This window comes from Onychostoma macrolepis, chromosome 06 (genome assembly GCF_012432095.1).
Source record: "Onychostoma macrolepis isolate SWU-2019 chromosome 06, ASM1243209v1, whole genome shotgun sequence".
NCBI classification, from domain to species: domain Eukaryota; kingdom Metazoa; phylum Chordata; class Actinopteri; order Cypriniformes; family Cyprinidae; genus Onychostoma; species Onychostoma macrolepis.
The window spans coordinates 20,593,215-20,611,006 of NC_081160.1; the positions used below are offsets into that span (position 1 = coordinate 20,593,215).

A 17,792-nucleotide genomic window follows, 5' to 3' on the forward strand; every position below is an offset into this window, starting at 1 on the left:
GCTGTACAGGCATATGAATAGACAAACTAACTAACAAAAGCCCATGGACCACATCACCCATTTATTAACGTTTAAAAGGTGGTCAATTTCATTGGTGTAAACCTAGTCAGATCTTATGAAAGACATGAGGATAGAAAAACAATAAACAAGAAAAGAATCTCTGAATTAAGAACTGCTTAATATCTTTATTCAGCATACAATCCACTCCACTAAAATGTGGCAATGAGGTGACAAAATCTGATTCACTTCAGTAATCACAAGAGACAATATGGATTTGGGTAAATAGTCTGAGTTTAATGAATGAGTAGTTCACTAATTGAAACTGACAACTATTTGACACACCCTATAATGTTTCTGTACTTATTTTCCTGAGCTATGCAGACATGAATGACAACCAATTTACAGAAACTGTAGATTCCATTTCCTCTACCATTTCTGATAGGAATAACAGAGGTCCTAGAAAACGTAAAAAAAAAAAAAAAAATTGATCTTAAGGATGGGTTGGCATTCTCACAGTGAGAAAATGAATAAATAGCACCATTCATTTCTGCTCTGCCTTTTTAATTCAAGACTACTCGTTCCAGCCTATACAAATATACTCTGTATACTGGCCTCATGCGTCACCAATATCTGATTAAAAAAAATAAATAGCTATCAAATACAAAAATAAGACAATATTTCATATAAAGAGGAAATATCTTCTAAAAATGCTTTGTCTTAAAAGACCAATAACAACCATTCACTTTGGTCAAATAGGAAATTCAGAAATGAAAAGGATGGAATGTTGCAACTTTAGAAATACATTTTTACAACTGCCTGAAATATTGAAAATGTTCCAAATACAAAAGTGATTTTTTAATAATTTCAGATTTCGAATATTTACAGTTTTACACTTCATATAAAATCAGGAGGGCTTTTCCACAGTGTGCATTTACAGCTAGAGCAATGTTATGCACACCAAACGACAGAAGTTTCACAATAAAATACAGTCTGTCAGATGTTTCTTTCAAACAACCTAGCGCAAACACAATTACATTGATCATCTTAACCTATATTAATAAATAGTGCTACAGAGTTGACTGTCCGATATGACAGTCTATCATGAGTGTTTGAGATATGAACTGAGCTCAGCGGTAGTAATGTGAGAGGACAGAAATGTGCTTCATTTGCATCCCTGAAATTCTCGCACACAGCTCAGCTACCTTCATGCTAAAAACAGGGCCTGTATCAACCCCTATCTGAGGTCAGGAGTTCTGAGTTTCTGCTGGTGGGTCAGACGGTTTCTGTTTTGTTGTGGGGGACAGACCCCTCACTGCTGGGCTCTGTGTCAGTCCGAAGGCTTTTGAGAGGTCTTTCACAGTGTTCTTCTTCCTCCTCCTGTTTGACTGTGATCTCCATGACTTGTGTGCTCGGGCTGCTGGCGTCAGGGTTAGAGCAGGGTGGTGTGTTTGCTGAGGAAATATCTGGACACGTGGCAGAGCCGTTTGTCTGAGATGTCTCATCTGTGACACAGAGAAGGGGCATGGAGGAATGGCTTCCTACACCTGTGAAATCAGAAGAATACATTTAAAATTTAATATTCTTAAAGACATGTAATACATTGAATATAATTAATCTTTTTTTTTTAGATTAACTCCACAAAGCGTCACTTAAGAAAAAAAAAAAATCTTCACATTATCAGACGAATTGTTACAAAATTCTTCACAGTATGTATAGTTGTAATGTTTTATAATTATGAACACAGGTTGTATATATTATACTGTAAATGAAATGAACTGTCTTTTTATTTTGTTTTTAACCTTTATTTTTCAAGAAGGTAAATTAGTTATTAAAAAGTGTGAAAAACATTTTTGTAAGACATTGTATTTCACTATAAAACTGACAGAATTTGAAAGTGGAGACTTTTCTGAGACGAGACTTTCTCCCGGTGCTCCCAATTCGGGCCATTTGCATGCGCTATAGGCTAGAATATACAGTATCTCACAGAAGTGAGTACACCCCTCACATTTTTGTAAATAATTTATTATACTTCAACATTGAAGAAATGACAGAAGTGTACAGCTTGTATAACAGTGTAAATTTGCTGTCTCTTCAAAATAACAACACACAGCCATTAATGTCTAAACCAGGACAGGTTCCACTCAGAACAGGCCTCGCCATGGTAGACCAAAGAAGTTGAGTGCATGTGCTCAGCGTCATATCCAGAGGTTGTTTGGGAAATAGACATATGAGTGCTGCCAGCATTGCTGCAGAGGTTGAAGGGGTGGGGGATCAGCCTGTCAGTGCTCAGACCATACGCTGCACACTGCATCAAATTGGTCTGCATGGCTGTTGTCCCAGAAGGAAGCCTCTTTTAAAGATGATGCACAAGAACGCCCGCAAACAGTTTGCCGAAGACAAGCAGACTAAGGACATGGATTACTGGAACCATGTCCTGTGGTCTGATGAGACCAAGATAAACTTATTTGGTTCAGATGGTGTCAAGCGTGTGTGGCAGCAACCAGGTGAGGAGTACAAAGACAAGTGTGTCTTGCCAACAGTCAAGCATGGTGGTGGGAGTGTCATGATCTGGGGCTGCATGAGTGCTGCTGGCACTGGGGAGCTTCAGTTCATTGAGGGAACCATGAATGCCAACATGTACTGTGACATACTGAAGCAGAGCATGATCCCCTCCCTTCGGATCCAACATGATAACAACCCCAAACACACTTCCAAGATGACCACTGCCTTGCTAAAGAAGCTGAGGGTAAAGGTGATGGACTGGCCAAGCATGTCTCCAGACCTAAACCCTATTGAGCATCTGTGGGGCATCCTCAAACGGAAGGTGGAGTAGCGCAAGGTCTCGAACATCCACCAGCTCTGTGATGTCGTCATGGAGGAGTGAAAGAGGACTTCAGTGGCAACCTGTGAAGCTCTGGTGAACTCCATGCCCAAGAGGGTTAAGGCAGTGCTGGAACATAATGGTGGCCACACAAAATATTGACACTTTGGGCCCAATTTGGACATTTTCACTTAGGGGTGTACTCACTTTTGTGGCCAGCGGTTTAGACATTAATGGCTGTGTGTTGAGTTATTTTGAGGAGACAGCAAATTTACACTTATACAAGCTGTACACTACTTTACATTGTAGCAAAGTGTCATTTCTTCAGTGTTGAAGTATAATAAAATATTTACAAAAATGTGAGATACTGTACTCTAAAAATATTATAACTTTAACCTCATAATTGCTAAGAATTGATTCTCAAAATATTTCAGCTTTATTCTCGTAATCATCGTTTTTTTTGTTTGTTTTTAAAGTGGCACTAAAACGCCATCGTAATTTTTTAGTAAAAATAAATAAATAAATAAAAATAAAGAGTGTGAGTCTGATGAGCCTGACCGTTCTGGGCATTTGTGTCACTCTCTGGCTCAGATTTGCTGTTGTTTGAAGATGTGGGAAGTGAAGATGAAGATCCACTGGACTCAGAGCTCTCCAAAATACACTCCATATAATCTCTGTAATGCCAAACAAACACCAGGCAGGATATGACCTTACACTGCATCTGATTCTATATACACAGAGTTTAATTAGAGGACTTAGAATTGTGACCTTTAATGTGCCACACAGTATTGACGACTGACTTACAAAACTCCAGGACGAAGACTGTATTTTCTTTTTCCAAGCTTGGTTTGCTGTGCAAAGAAATCATAACGCTCAGATTTCTTCCACATGTAATAAAAGGCCACACATTCCCCTACAGATCTAGTTCTCACCTGGAAAAGTTTAATTAAGTCAAAATTACCTTTGTGAAAACAAAAAAACAGCCAAGTTCACCAACTGATTACTCTAAATTATTCAGTATTTGAACAGTAAAAATTGTATAAAAGCAGTAGGTTTTAGAATGAGGAATGTGACTAAGCACTAACCTTATTTGCTTGTATTGAGCTGAAATCTTTTCCGTAAGTGTTGAGTCCTTGCTCAAAACCTCGACACTCCTCTTCCGTCCAAACTGACATTTCCTCTGAGGGAGAGAGAGAGATTTTAGTTTAGGTGACACATTGAGAGAATGTTGACTGACGTGCTGAGAGCTGCTTTATCACAGGCTTGGATGTTTGCGCTTGAGCTTGGAGCTTTTCATACTTCCCAAAATAACATAGTAAAAAAAGATTACTTCATAGAAGTCAAGAGTTCTGAGAAGCACATGCTGCTATAATAAACTTATTATAAACTACGCAGAAGCCACACTATGTTTTACTAAAGCTGTAAATAGATTAAATTATTTTTAATCTAATTTTATATGTTGGTTAATTAGTCAAATTAATCATACCAGTATTAGTTGCAAAAAGCCCCCCAAAGTAAAAAGAATTCAGGAACATTATTGTGGCACATGGGTATTGCAATGAATATACAGTACATTATCAAAATTGACTTCAATATATTGTTTGTTTTATTTCCACATCAACATCTCATTTTGCAATCTAAGGTACATTTACATAAACCAGGGGATTAATACAGAAAGGATCTAACACTAGCATAATGGCTGTTTATTAGTACTCAGAAAAAAAGCACATAATAATGCCTTATTCTCCATGACCATATTTTAGATTCCTTAATCCTACCCCACATCTAAACTTAACTACCTAACTAACTAACTATCAGTAAGCAGCAAATTAGTATCTTAAGTTAATAGTGAGAATTGGTCCCCAAACTTAAGTGACTAAAAAAGATTAAGGCATAAATTGAAGGGAACACAATACATCAATATTTTCTAGAGAACACACAATGAGTTGTATTAGCAACTTTCAACTAATCTCCATTACTTTTTAATTCATTTTACAAAAAAGCTTAAGGCTTGAATACCTCTGCTCCCAGCCACTAGAATATGGAAATAACTTTTACTGTACATTCCGATTACACTGCATGTTCTTCATTTTTGTCTTGTTTTCCAGAGCAAATGTGTGAAGATTCTTAAATCAATACACATTTACTCGAGAAGCAAAATGACAGTTCATTATTAAAATAAGAACAAATATTTGCCAATAGGCTCAGAACTTAATTCAAAGAAAAAATAAGTTTTCATACCAAACCGACAGATTTGTTCTTGTCTTAAGCATAATTTTTCAAGACTTGTGCATCTCAAGTAAATATATCTTGATTTACAAAAATACTGAGGTAGATATTAATTTTTCACAATGCATGCAATGGCATTGGCATTTAATACCAAGACTTTCTGCTCTTATTTAAGTCATTTTCAATTTGTTGATGGCCGAATTTAGACTTTGTAAGACCTGCAGAAACCCTGTAATATTAAACTAACATCATTTTTTACACACAAACACTCACCTTTGGCAGGCTTCACATTAAATTTCAGTCTTCTTAAAGCTTCTTCTGAATTAAAATTGCATTTAAACAATTCATAAAGAGCCTGAAATGTAAGCAAAGGAACTAGATTTACATTACTATTACATTACAACATGATGTCAAAAGGGAATCATCAACATGATTTAAGTAAATATGCCATTGGATGGTGACCTGCCTGTTCATTGTCTTTAATATGAGATCCTTCGGGAATTGCATGGACGCCAGTCTCTTCTCCGCTGCCTTTAGAGGCCTCGGCTAAAAACTCTACAACCTTTTCTTCTGGAATTAACTCTGGATTCCACAAAAGCTGATCTTCATTCTCATAAACTACATGTATAGGAGACAAACAGATGATGAACAAAAATGCGTATGTATAAAATATATATTAAATATATTGACGTCACATCTAAATAATCATATCATTCAGTTCTGTCACCTTTTTCATTATCTTTATACTTGCAAAGGCCAACAGGAGTCTCTGCTTGATACATTGAACCAACCATGATTTCCTATGAATGACAGAAGAAAAAATTAATGTCTGAAATCTTAAAAAAAAAAAAACATTTGAGAGAAAATCATCTAAAATCTACCTTCTTCCAATCTTCAGATGGAATATAATCATCATCTTCAGATTCTTCCTCATCCCCTTTAAAACAAAAAGTCACATGGAGCCCCATTTAGTTAGACTCTGAATCTATATCACCATCTGCTGGTCCTACCAGGCATCTAATAGACGGTACAATAAATGAAAAACATCTGTGCAAGTGCACATTTGTTACATTTTAAATAATACAGTGTGTTATGCTGATTTGGTAGATATAAAGAAACATTTCTTATTATTTTGAATGTTACTATTTTCGCAGAAACGGTTATGCATTTTTTCAAGATTTGTTGTTTTATGAAAATTCAAAGAGTTTTTAAAGTGTCTTTACCGTCACTTTCACTGTTCATAAACCTTTGAATGGTAGTGTGAGTGTGTGTATACAGTACACTACCAGTTTTTGAACAGTAAGATTTGTAATGTTTTTTAAAGAAGTCTCTTATGTTCACCAAACCTGCATTTATTTGATCCAAAGTACAGCAAAACTAAAATTTCAACAAAAAAAAACAAAACAAAAAAATTCTATTTAAAATAACCGTTTTTTGTGAGTATATTTTAAAATATAATTTATTCCTGTGATTTCAAAGCTGAATTTTTGCATCATTACTCCAGTCACATGATCCTTCAGAAATTCTAATAGTCTGATTTGATGCTCAAAAAAACATTTATTATTATTATGTTGAAAACAGCAGAGTAGAATATTTTCAGGTTTCTTTGATGAATAGAAAGTTCAGAAGAGCAGCATTTATCTGAAATAGAAATATTTGTAACATTATAAATGTCTTTATCATCACTTCTGATCAATTTAAAGCATCCTTGCTAAATAAAAGTATTAATTTCAATAATTTCCTTCCCAAAAAACAAAAATATATATACTGACTCCAAGCTTCTGAATGGTATAGTGTATAATGTTACAAAAGCTTTTTATTTCAGATAAATGCTGATCTTTGGATCTTTCTATTCAAAGAATCCTGAAAAAAAAAAAAAAAAAAAAAAAAAGTACTCAACTGTTAAATATTGATAATAAAAATGTTTCTTGAACAGCAATTCAGAATATTAGAATGATTTCTGAAGGATCTGAAGACTGGAGTAATGATGCTGAAAATTCAGCTTTGAACACAGGAATAAATTACATTTTAAAATATATTCAAATAGAAAGTTATTTTAAATGGTACAAATATTTAACAATATTACTGCTTTTGGTGTATTTTGGATCAAATAAATGCAGGCTTGCTGTGCATGGGATAAAACCATTTTTTTATTTATTCAATCAATCCATTACACTCCCCTCCCTCCCTCCTCCCAATTCTGAGTTTATTTCACAATTCATACTTTTTCCCAAAATTCTGACAATTGTGAGATATAAACGTTTTTTAGTTTAAATCTCGCAATTCTGACTTTTTTCTAAATTCTAAAGTTAGATTTAAAATAGTTTTTTTGTTTTTTCTGCTTTCACCATAAAAATAAATAAAAAGAAGAGAAACATGGAGGAAACAAGCTTTTATAAATGTGTAACATGCAGTGTAGTATTTTTATAATCATACCTTCCAAGTAATTGGATGGCCGAGGGTAGAGGAGTTGAGCTGTGCTGTGAGAAACACTGCAGGACGGAGGCTCCTCACCAGACGACTGCACATCCTCATCCTCTTGATTCTCCTGATCATCCTCCTGCCTCTCGTCCTCCTGAAAGCCACAACAATGATTGGATGGATTTACTATGTTTATGCACACAACAACATATAGATTCATTGTTTTCATGTAGATCTTTACTTTGAGTTTACTATGGCTGCTGCAATTATTCTCTGAAGAATCCTCCTCTTGAACATCTCCATCCTCTTCTTCTGGAGACCCACCAGTGCTGTAGCCATACAATTTCAGAAGTTCCTCAATGGGCATCTCACCCTCCTACCAAACCAGACAGTAGTACAATGATGAATCAAGACCTATGAAGGTTGTTTAATAAGCCTCATCATATCATCACCACAAAGGTATGTATTAAATTATTTTAAAAAAAGGTCCATACTCGAGTGAGGTCATCAATTTCGGCACTGAAGTTGGTCTCTCCCTCCAGCTTTTCCTCTTCTTCCAATGTCCGCTCATCATCAAAGTCATGTACGAGCATGTCTGCTGAAGGATCAAAGTCTCTGTCCTCAGTCCGGACCACTGGATGTGCTCCTATTTAACAGACATATTTTTTTATTATTATTATTTATTGATATTATTATCTAATGCACAGAGAGAGATACACACTAACAATATCCACACACTATATTAAATATACACAAATTATATAACACATTAATATAAAAGTGGGCTTTGATGGAGCCTACTTTAATTTTGTTATTGCTAGGAAAATAAAAATAACTGAAATATTTACCTTCAGAGCCTGAACCACTTAATGAGGGCTGGAAAGAAAATAAGACATTTTTATCCCAAAAATAAAATTATAAATCAAACTTTAAGAACAAAAACAATAAGAGAAAAGATGATATATGACTTAAATCTGATTATGAATTATCATCTACAGTCAGAGGCAAAGCTGTTAAACCACGTATAAGCTCATGTGAATGAATGAGACGCGAAATAACAGTGCACCGGGTTATAATTTATTGGGCACTGTTGGTGAGGAATAAACTGGATGTGAGTTTGGCGCTCAGGCAACAAGTTAGCTGCTAGCTGCTAACACATTCAAATTGGGCGCCCTAACCTGTTTGCTAATTATTCAGGGCTGAATGTTAAGAAGTACATCATGGTTGCAATATTTTAAATGAAAAATGAAGATAAATTTATTAAAAGGTTGCACTGACCGCTGAAGTGCGTTATTTGCTGCATTTTGTAATGTTTCTCTTACCTCCGCCATAGTTGTTGTAGGTTCTGTGAAGCCAGCGATAATGTGTTAAAATAAGTAGAACTACACTACTGTGGTGAATACTACAAAATAAAAGTCACTGGAATATTTGAAGAGTTTATTTGCAAAAACCGATAACTCCGTTTTAATCAAATTTCAAAAATCATGTTTTTTATTGTATTAGTTAGCTGTATTTTTTTTTTTATTATTTTTTACTAAATCAAAATAACCCAGCTGCAGTTTGACTGAGATTAATTGCAAAGCACAATGGAAAAAAAACAGGACTTTTGAAAATTTTATAAAAACGGAGTTCTGTGTTTGCAAATGAACTCTTCATTTGGAAAACGTTAAAAGTATTTCAAAATTAGCCTTCTCTCTCTTTACTATAAGGTTAAAAAAAAAAAAACAATGCATTGGAAATGTCAGAAGTGTCAATTTACTAAAGGAAGACATTTTATGATTGTTATTGAAACATATTACCAAAATACAACAATTGTAAATCTACTTTCAAAATCTACCCGTTAAAGCTGTGTTCCACTTAAGACTCACTATGCCAGTTTCATATTTTAAACAATGCAGTCAGACATTTTTCCATCATTAAAAAGGTTTTACCCATATAGAAATGATTGTACATTAGAAAAAAAGAAAAGAAAATTGGTTTAAAATCATGTAAACTCAAATAAGAAGTTTTATTTTTATTTTACATGGAGCAGTCACAACACGGGTGCTTGCTTGGACATCCCATAAGCAGCCCATTACAATGTTGTTTTGTTGACCTAAAACCTGGATGAGATGGCTTTAAGTAACAAATAACACATAAATAAGCCTAGGGAAAGTAGTACAGAATTTATTGCCATAGAAGCGATGGGCAATGTGAAAAATGAAAAAGGAGATTTTATTTTGGTTAACATCAGAAAATGAAATAAAATACATATTCTTTGAGCTGAGGTATTTTAAATGTTATGCACTTTCCGTTTCTCACTGATACAATCAATGAGAATTTGCAGATATGAATTTGATAAAGAAATGCTTCTTTAACTGAAATCAATAAAACCTTGAAAAAATACATTTTAAAAAATACGAGTTGAACATCATTCTTCATACTTCTGAAATATTTGAATCTCTAAGCAATGGACAAACAAAGTGTTCTAAAAAGTGGCATACATGAATGAATACAGACATTCATTCAGTAACCGCAGAACGCATCCGATTTTCCAGATGTACAAGTATAGCACAAGAAATAACTGAGAAGTGTGTGATATTTTCAGACTAGCATTTTGCATTTGTAAAAAATACATCAGACATAAACTTAGGAGACATTCTCATTTCTCTCTCTGATTTACCCAAAGGCAGCAACTTTAAACAAGACCAATCAAAATACTGAAGTGTTTGTGTATATCGTATTAAAATGTTCCTGCAAAAACTAATATCCATTTTAAAATCACTGACAAATGAGAAAGCCTGTAAACTGTTAAAGTGCAATTACTACACCATTTTTCCTTTACCATGATTCCATCAATAAAAAACAGTTACTGCATCCCATTCCCAAATACAAAAAATACAAAAGCAGTTATAAGAATTTATCCAGTTGAATACTGTGTAACACTGAGAATGCTTAACACAAAATATTGTTCTTTAAAGCTTGTTATCAAAAGACTCAAATAAAACATCTACTTAACATATACCTTATTTTACACACTCAAACACTCACTTTCCATTTATCATTAAGGGTTTGAAGGAACATTCCTGAAAACTCAAGTTATGTAACAGGGTACCAGAACTGTCACAAGACTAATGTATGTAAAACAACGTATGTAATCTCCCTTTTTATAGCTAAAACCAATCTTTAAATGTACTCTTCAATAGACAATACAACAGTTGTTTCAACACTGAAAGTCCTCATTCCCAATTGGTGGCAAGTGTCCAACATTGCAGGACATAAACCATCAGTTTGTAACACAGACACCACTTCTTAACAGAAGTGAAAATAACAGGCAAATATTTACTCTGGAATGACACATTCCAGTATGTTTAAAACTTGACCGAATCTTTTATTTGAGACGATGTCCTGCCAGCATCTGCTGTACCTTTTACAGTCAATATCTTCTTCATATAATAAATTTTTTTTTAAAAAACACATCTTAGGAGTGACTTCTTACTCTTGCAAGAAATACAAGAACTCATAGATACAGCCTTGTGCATTATAAACGAACATCAACCACTGGTCATACAGACACTTTCCCTTTGACCTCTAGTTTGTTGGCATTCTCGCTCTGTTTGGTGGTCTGCTCCTCTGTGAAGGTAATGTAGGAATACACCAGACTGCCAGCAATACTGAGAAGACAAGTTCAGGCAATCAGATCATTAGCGTCACACTAAATCCATGCATCCCATCTGTTTCCTACTGGGAATAGCTCACTTCTTACCTGATGTTCAGACCAATGAAGTTAGTCCATGAGAAAATGTAATCTCCTCCAAACACCATTCCAATATATGTCACTAATATATTCTGCAGAAACACAGAAGTCGTTAATATAACAAAAAACAGGACAAACTGTACCTTGGTATGTTTAAGAAAAAAAAAAAACTTACTTTTAGGCAGCCGACGATGGTAGTAGTTAGCGCAGAATTATACTGAGTGCAAAGTACGGTGGAGTACATTAAAACGAACCTGTAAACATACCAACAGAAGACGTACTGTTAAGGAAATCTCTAATGCCTGAAATCATTAATCTACTCTATATTTTAAAAAAAACTCAGGTTGTCAGCATCAAATACAGTAGCAACATTTCAGTATTTATGGATTAAGCTTAAACTTACATTAAAAAAAACATTATTAACTTATATAATGTTAACATACCGACCTACTGAAGTACTTAAGTTCTACATGTAAAATGTAAAGATCATCAAATTTAGCTTTTCTATTCTAAGCTGAAGTAAATACTATTATATAGAAAGTGTGTTGAATTGAAAATTAACCAATTAACACTCTTTTACTGTAGCATTTTTGTGTTTTTTAGACATTAAAATTGTTATTGTGTGTGTAAAGGTGCGGCCACATTGGCAAAATATTCAGCAAAATCGTCATTGACTTTCTGTTAGTCAGTGTTGTGAAATGAGCAAAATCTACATGGGAAAGTTCTCTCCTAATAAGCAGATTTTCATTTAAATGACTGGATTTCACTAATCAGTGGTAAATATAAGTTATAAATATAAGCTTCTTCATTTTTTTTTTTTAAAGATTTATTATGATCTATCTTGATTATGATAGAACAGATCAAACATGACAGGAAGCGAAGTGGCGGAGAGAGGGATGACGGGATCGGGAAAGGTCCCTGAGTCGGGAACTTCTTCATTCTTTATATCCTCTTATGCAAGAGGAAACTATGCACAAAAAAACATTAACTTTAGCTTGTTGTGCATTTACTAGCCAATCAATTAAAACATGATAAGTAGCTCAAAGTACTTCTGCAATAAAATAATTTTAAAAAATCCCTCAGCACTTAAATGTGATCTTGCATCTGTACAAACCACAGGCACTGGCTGCTGTCATCTGCTGGTGTTTGCATTGCTATGATTGATGGCGTTTTATTTTCTGGCGATATATCATTTGTGATACTAAAACTAAATGCCACTAAACATATTTAAATTGCATTAACTTAGACAGCCCTAGTATTGACCAAATACAAAGTTTCTATTTTAACTTACCCCATTATACAAGAGAGAACGAATTGACTTATAAAAAGCACATCTGACCAGCCTTCATATTCAAAAGCCTAGGAAAAAAGAAAAGAAAAAAAAAGACATTTAGTGATGCATAGAAGGACACACTAAAAGGAAATAATTGCCTAGAGATCCTTCAATAACACAGAGTAATTAACTTACTTAACCATTAAATTTCACAGTTATGGAGCTCTTTGTAAGGGAATTTGTAGGTCAAGCTCTTATATGGTAAAATGTCACACATAACACAAAGAGGACTTTACATATTTTTTTCATAGGTTGAAACTGCAGAGAATTACTCGCATGGTGAGTAAAAAACAATAAATCCACTCAACAAGTCTAAAAAAAGCAGAAGAGCTCACCTAAAAGGGATATACCTAACGCCGTAAGCTACTACATTCACTCTGCTAGTTACGCTGACTGGTATAATGGTGGCTTTGTGCAAGAAACACACTGCCTCCTGTCCTCTCTCCTTCCTGAAGCAGCGCCTGCCAAATAAACTGGGCCTCCCTGTGAACACACTGAGCTACATAAAATGAGGCATTCATGGAGCAGGGCCCTGTCATCCTAACCTCCCAAACAACTAAGCCTTTTGCTCTTGCTGCTTTTTCAAAAAGACTAGGATGCTGCACACTTTTTGACTAAGAAAATGAAGTTATTTTTTCATGGAAAAAGCGTTCAGGCAGGAACAGACATGCTGAAATTTATGCCATTCAGCTTGCTAAGATTTCAAGAGAATTTATGACAAGTGTGCAGTCATTCCAATCGGCTAATGGTGTGTGTTCTCTGGCAATGTGAGCTCACTGCAGCTGAGCAGATGGTGTGTTCGTGGTTGCCAGATCATCGGTGGGTATGAGGTCTTGTTGAGAGACAGACTCTTAGGAGTGACTAGAGTCCCGGGGTTTATTTAAGGTCTGGCATGTAAACACAATATATTATATATAACTGAGCATTACCAAACTATCTGCTGTATGTGTGCAACTGCTTTTATTGTTATTCAAGAAACACATTTCTATTAATGAGCCAATATCCATCGCTAGAAAAAACTATATAAAAAATTATGTTTAAAAATGAATAAGATGTTAATATAAAAAAGATAAATCCAAAGCCAATCTCAATCATTAGAGAACACTACATATAAATTATAGTGTTTAAACAATTAGTGAAAAAAAGATAAAAATGATTTATATTTATAAAAATTATAAATATTTATATGCATTCTTAGAAAAAAAAAAAACTTACAACAAAATAAATAAAAAAACTTACCTTATCCATATCTCCTGTGACATGTGCTAATAGCAGTGTTGGAAGAATCATAAATAAAGCATTGTAATAGAGCAGGCCATACTTTCCCAGCTCCTATAACACACACACAAAAAAGACAGTAAAGCCACGTCATGATTCCCTCTTCTCTCGCACCCTCTACACTAGCTGCTCTTTTTCCAACAGTGAAACAGATGGTATCCAAACATCTGAAGTGAGCATGGGCTTTAACAGGCTGTAAAATTTTGACGTTGTCAGTGCAAGTTGTCAGTACTTTAGATAAATCTGTACACATTGTTCTTCAATGAAAACTATAGCAGTTATAAAACTACTTTCTCTGGAGGCCTCAAATAGAACACACAACTTCTTTTTTCAGTGCAAGCCAGTGGGGTAATGCAATAAACACCACTCATGTTGCAAGCACTCTCTGTTTCATCAAATACAAGCACAGGCATATCTTCTAAATATATTGAAACCGAATCGGTGATTGCAATGTTAGAACATGCATGTGTGAACAACTTTTGCTCAGACTGAGTGCAGTAAAAATAAAGATATGAAAGCACCCAAAACAAAACCCAATTACGTAAAACATCAGTTCTATAAACAGACTTATAATTCAAAGGAGGACAAAATGTCTCCTTTATCAAATTATGAACAACAAATTAAGCCAGCACGGACAGGTTTGCAAGAAAAACCCTCATCCTCATGAACAAAATGATGCCAAGTGAACTTTATGTTGTGAATTATTTCATGACATTTTCATTAAACAAACAACATAACTAGGAATTCACAAAACTTAGTGATCCATGGGGAGTCGCTTCATTTTTGTGCAAGCATAGGAAAGCAGTATCTCTCAATTAATGACTACAGAGAACAGCTGCTGCTTAAGGGAGCATTCAAGGTATTTCAGTAATCTCTATCATGAATGTGTTTCTTTCCTTACCTTAGAGTCAAGCTTCTGTTTCACAAAAGCTCCATTGGCAGCAGTTAAGACATCGTTCATTAAAATGAACATGTACCCGTGCAGGTCAAAAGCCAAGTCAGCACTGCACAAGAAATATAAGGGCACTCATCAAACACTGTAAAAAACATATGTGATTAAATGTTTGCAGACACGGTTGAAGCCTTTTCCTCATACACAAGGAGTAAGATAGTGATGTATAATTAACTGCTATGTTGCAACACAATCTTATAAACAATAACTTTCCTCTATAAAATGCAGTGAATAACTGGCATGCTCTTCCAGCAAGATAAGGCTGAATTCTATTGGATTTTGAATTCTATCAAACAATGGGCCACTGAAAACTTTTACCTTGCAGCTACAAAGGCCCCTAGAATCATAGTAAATACTGTCAGCTGAACTGGCCGGGAGAATTTCTTCCTGTAATGAGGGACATAACCAGTGACATTATCACAATATTAATCAATCAGATATAAGCCATCAGAAACATTGTAGTAATTGGAGAACTTTCACTTACTTTAACAAGAAACCCTCCGCCAGCATTGTAAAGAGAATAGAAAACCTCCTCAATACTGTAAACATTGGCAGGCTGAAGGCAGATAAAACCAATTAATTAGAAACCAATGCATAAAATACAAAATTATAAAGGTAGATGTGTTATATGTAATGTTTAAAGCTGTTATGTACTGCATCATACTTAAGTCTTTTTGTCCCAAAGAGTCCTGTTATTTGATTTCCAACATATAGAAGAGGTAGCGGAAATGTCTGAAATTGCAAGAAGGTAGATACTGAGAAAGCATAACAGCAAGAAAGTTACAAATCTGTATTATTTTGCAGCCCCATGTGGGTATCTTTTCTCATGTAAACAAAAAGACTTGCACGTGTGCTCTTTGGGGAAAGAACACGTGACAACACGCACAAGTTTAAAGAGCCAGCATTCCTCACCTTTCTAGGTATGCTACCATCAAATTCTGGGAAGGTGATCACCCGGAGGGCCTTTCCCACCCGTAACACAACAACTGTTGCCAGCATCTGCAGAGTAAAGTCATGATATGTACATGCCACTCTGCTCTGTAACAATGTGTAAAGCCCAAAGTACGGAAAGTGAGGGGGGGGGGGAAACCCACCTGACCAATTCCAACACATATCGAAGAGGGGAACCTGTTTGGAAAGATTGCTTTTTAGCAAAGACTGAAAGCACAGTGTTTTGTTTACATGCTTCTTCCATTATAATTACATTTGATTGCTATCATAAAATAAACCATCATATGCAATGTAGTATAGATTGTGAGATTTTTAATTATTATTATAAATCAGTGACATTTTTAGGCTTCTTGCATTTAAAAGAAAAAAAGGCAAATTCTGGATAATCATCATTTTAAATAGTTTAAAGCAGGTAGTAGCTCACTGTGTTTAAAAAAATGGGACGTGGTGGTAACTTACCAAAGTACAGAAAGGGTAACAACATTAAACTTGATATAAACCTTAATACTGAATGACTACCATATTCATGTACCATTGTATATACCAAGGAACTTAAAAGAATACTAGTATCACAATGATACATGTCCACAAACCATGGTATTAGCACGATAAGTCCCTAAATGCATGGTAATAACATTGCACTTTTAGTTTTTAAAACCGCCAGCTTCAGTCTAACATTGCATGTTTAAATCAGGCCACGGAGATCAACGTCCTTCTGTACCAGACTGATACTGCTGCAATAACTAAGTTGCCAACTATCCCAAGTATTCTGCATCTAGAAACAGTCAAGCGTTTGAAAAACAGAGTATGTAACTCCAGGAAAAAAGTCTTCTTACCTGTAATTGGTCAGGACGCTCTTGTTCACAACAACTATAAGGAAAGAGCTGATTCCATAAAAGGCCGCAGCTAAAAGTTTGAAGAGTACCGTTAACGTTTGGTCCGCCATACCAGCCGTTTCGCTCCTTGGCTCACATTGCTTCATTCTAAACGCAGCGCTTTTCTTCCTCCCCGCGCTGACGCCTCTGAGCTTCCGCCATGTTTACAGAGCTACGTACACTGTGACGACGACAATTCTAATTTACATACGTCAGTGCGGTGCTCTCTGTCGCCACCCTGCGGCGAGATATTTACACACTGAGGCTGCATCCGAAAACTCAGGCAGCTGCCTTGCTGCCTTGCTGCCTCATGAGGCAATGACTTTGCAGGCAGCGTTTATGCAGGAAGGCACCACACGAAACTAATTTCGGACAGGCTTCTGAGGCAGCGTAACGGTTTAACGATCTACAACAAAATAGAACAAGTTTTGGTGATAACTAAATGAGTATTTAATTACTATTTAATCTCGCTAGAAATAACATAAAAAGTGCAAAAAGTTAATCAGAAATATACATTTACACACAAAATAACCACCAAACGCCTCCGAAGGCAGCATTTTTCAGTTTTCGGATGCAGCCTGAGCCACATAACACTACACGGACTAATAAACTCAGTTTGAACATTCATACAGGTTTTTTATTTTATTTTTTTTTACCTCAAGTTTTTGGACTTTTGTTTCAATTAAATAGTTTAATATTGTACATTAGCATATAGCAAAACATTATTTTTTTTATTTAAATCCCTTAATACGAAAATTAACCATGGTTTTACCACAAATAAATCCAAAAAAACATGGTAACCACAAATTAAGCATGGTTTTTCTACACTAACCATAGTTTAACCATGGTGTTTGTAGTAAAACTGAGGTTATACAAATGGTAATCAATACGCCAAAAAAAAACCATTGCATTTTATTAGGCAATAAAACCATGGTTAATTTTCGTAAGGGATAACATATAGCAAATCCAGTGAAACACAGACCAATGAAATGCAATAGAGTTTATTTATTTATTTATTTATTTATTCATTCATTCATTCATTACGTCCTCTTGCCTTCCTTCCTTCCTTCATTCATTCTGTTGTGGTTGTGGAGAACCTGCAGTGCACCCTGTGGTGTTTTTTTTTAGCTTAACGAAAAACAAGCACTGTAGAACATCAATGGCAGCTTGAGTATGCATTGGGATTTGGGATCCTC

At 35.1% G+C, this 17,792-nt stretch overlaps 2 protein-coding genes across 4 annotated transcripts; both read right to left on the minus strand.

The window, feature by feature from the left end:
- Positions 1-208: 208 nt before the first annotated feature.
- Positions 209-8,884, minus strand: mier1a (mesoderm induction early response 1a, transcriptional regulator). Of its 3 annotated transcripts, none has more exons than XM_058780209.1 (13): positions 8,794-8,884; positions 8,320-8,347; positions 7,966-8,117; positions 7,713-7,847; positions 7,487-7,625; positions 5,932-5,987; positions 5,778-5,850; positions 5,517-5,668; positions 5,324-5,405; positions 3,907-4,001; positions 3,626-3,753; positions 3,380-3,495; positions 209-1,544 (listed from the first exon to the last, which is right to left on the minus strand). In XM_058780209.1, the coding sequence occupies exons 1-13, from the start codon at positions 8,800-8,802 to the stop codon at positions 1,273-1,275; spliced, it is 1,437 nt and encodes a 478-aa protein (XP_058636192.1). In that variant the 5' UTR covers positions 8,803-8,884; the 3' UTR covers positions 209-1,272. The 3 variants fall into 3 exon arrangements, with proteins under 3 accessions (XP_058636192.1, XP_058636194.1, XP_058636193.1); XM_058780211.1 differs by lacking the exon at positions 8,794-8,884 and adding an exon at positions 8,750-8,774; XM_058780210.1 differs by having other exon boundaries at positions 210-1,544; positions 3,626-3,672.
- Positions 8,885-10,816: 1,932 nt separating this feature from the next.
- slc35d1a (solute carrier family 35 member D1a) lies at positions 10,817-16,782 on the minus strand. Its single transcript, XM_058780087.1, has 12 exons — positions 16,558-16,782; positions 15,865-15,898; positions 15,683-15,769; positions 15,435-15,502; positions 15,255-15,326; positions 15,089-15,157; positions 14,720-14,822; positions 13,780-13,872; positions 12,499-12,566; positions 11,383-11,461; positions 11,217-11,299; positions 10,817-11,124 (listed from the first exon to the last, which is right to left on the minus strand). Exons 1-12 carry the CDS (start codon positions 16,701-16,703, stop codon positions 11,016-11,018), a joined length of 1,011 nt encoding a protein of 336 aa, XP_058636070.1. The 5' UTR covers positions 16,704-16,782; the 3' UTR covers positions 10,817-11,015.
- Positions 16,783-17,792: the final 1,010 nt, after the last annotated feature.

Excerpts from the sequence above, each read along its gene's own strand:
- mier1a (XM_058780209.1), bottom strand. Across the intron at positions 5,988-7,486 it reads GCCATCCAATTACTTGGAAG|GGGATGAGGAAGAATCTGAA; the intron begins GTATGATTATAA and ends TTTGTTTTAAAG. Across the intron at positions 5,669-5,777 it reads GTATAAAGATAATGAAAAAG|TTTATGAGAATGAAGATCAG; the intron begins GTGACAGAACTG and ends CTATACATGTAG.
- slc35d1a (XM_058780087.1), bottom strand. The coding sequence starts at position 16,703 with ATGAAGCAATGTGAGCCAAGGAGCGAAACGGCTGGTATGGCGGACCAA. Across the intron at positions 11,462-12,498 it reads GTTCTCTCTTGTATAATGGG|GTTCGTTTTAATGTACTCCA; the intron begins GTAAGTTAAAAT and ends GTATGTTTACAG. Across the intron at positions 11,300-11,382 it reads CCATCGTCGGCTGCCTAAAA|AATATATTAGTGACATATAT; the intron begins GTAAGTTTTTTT and ends GTGTTTCTGCAG.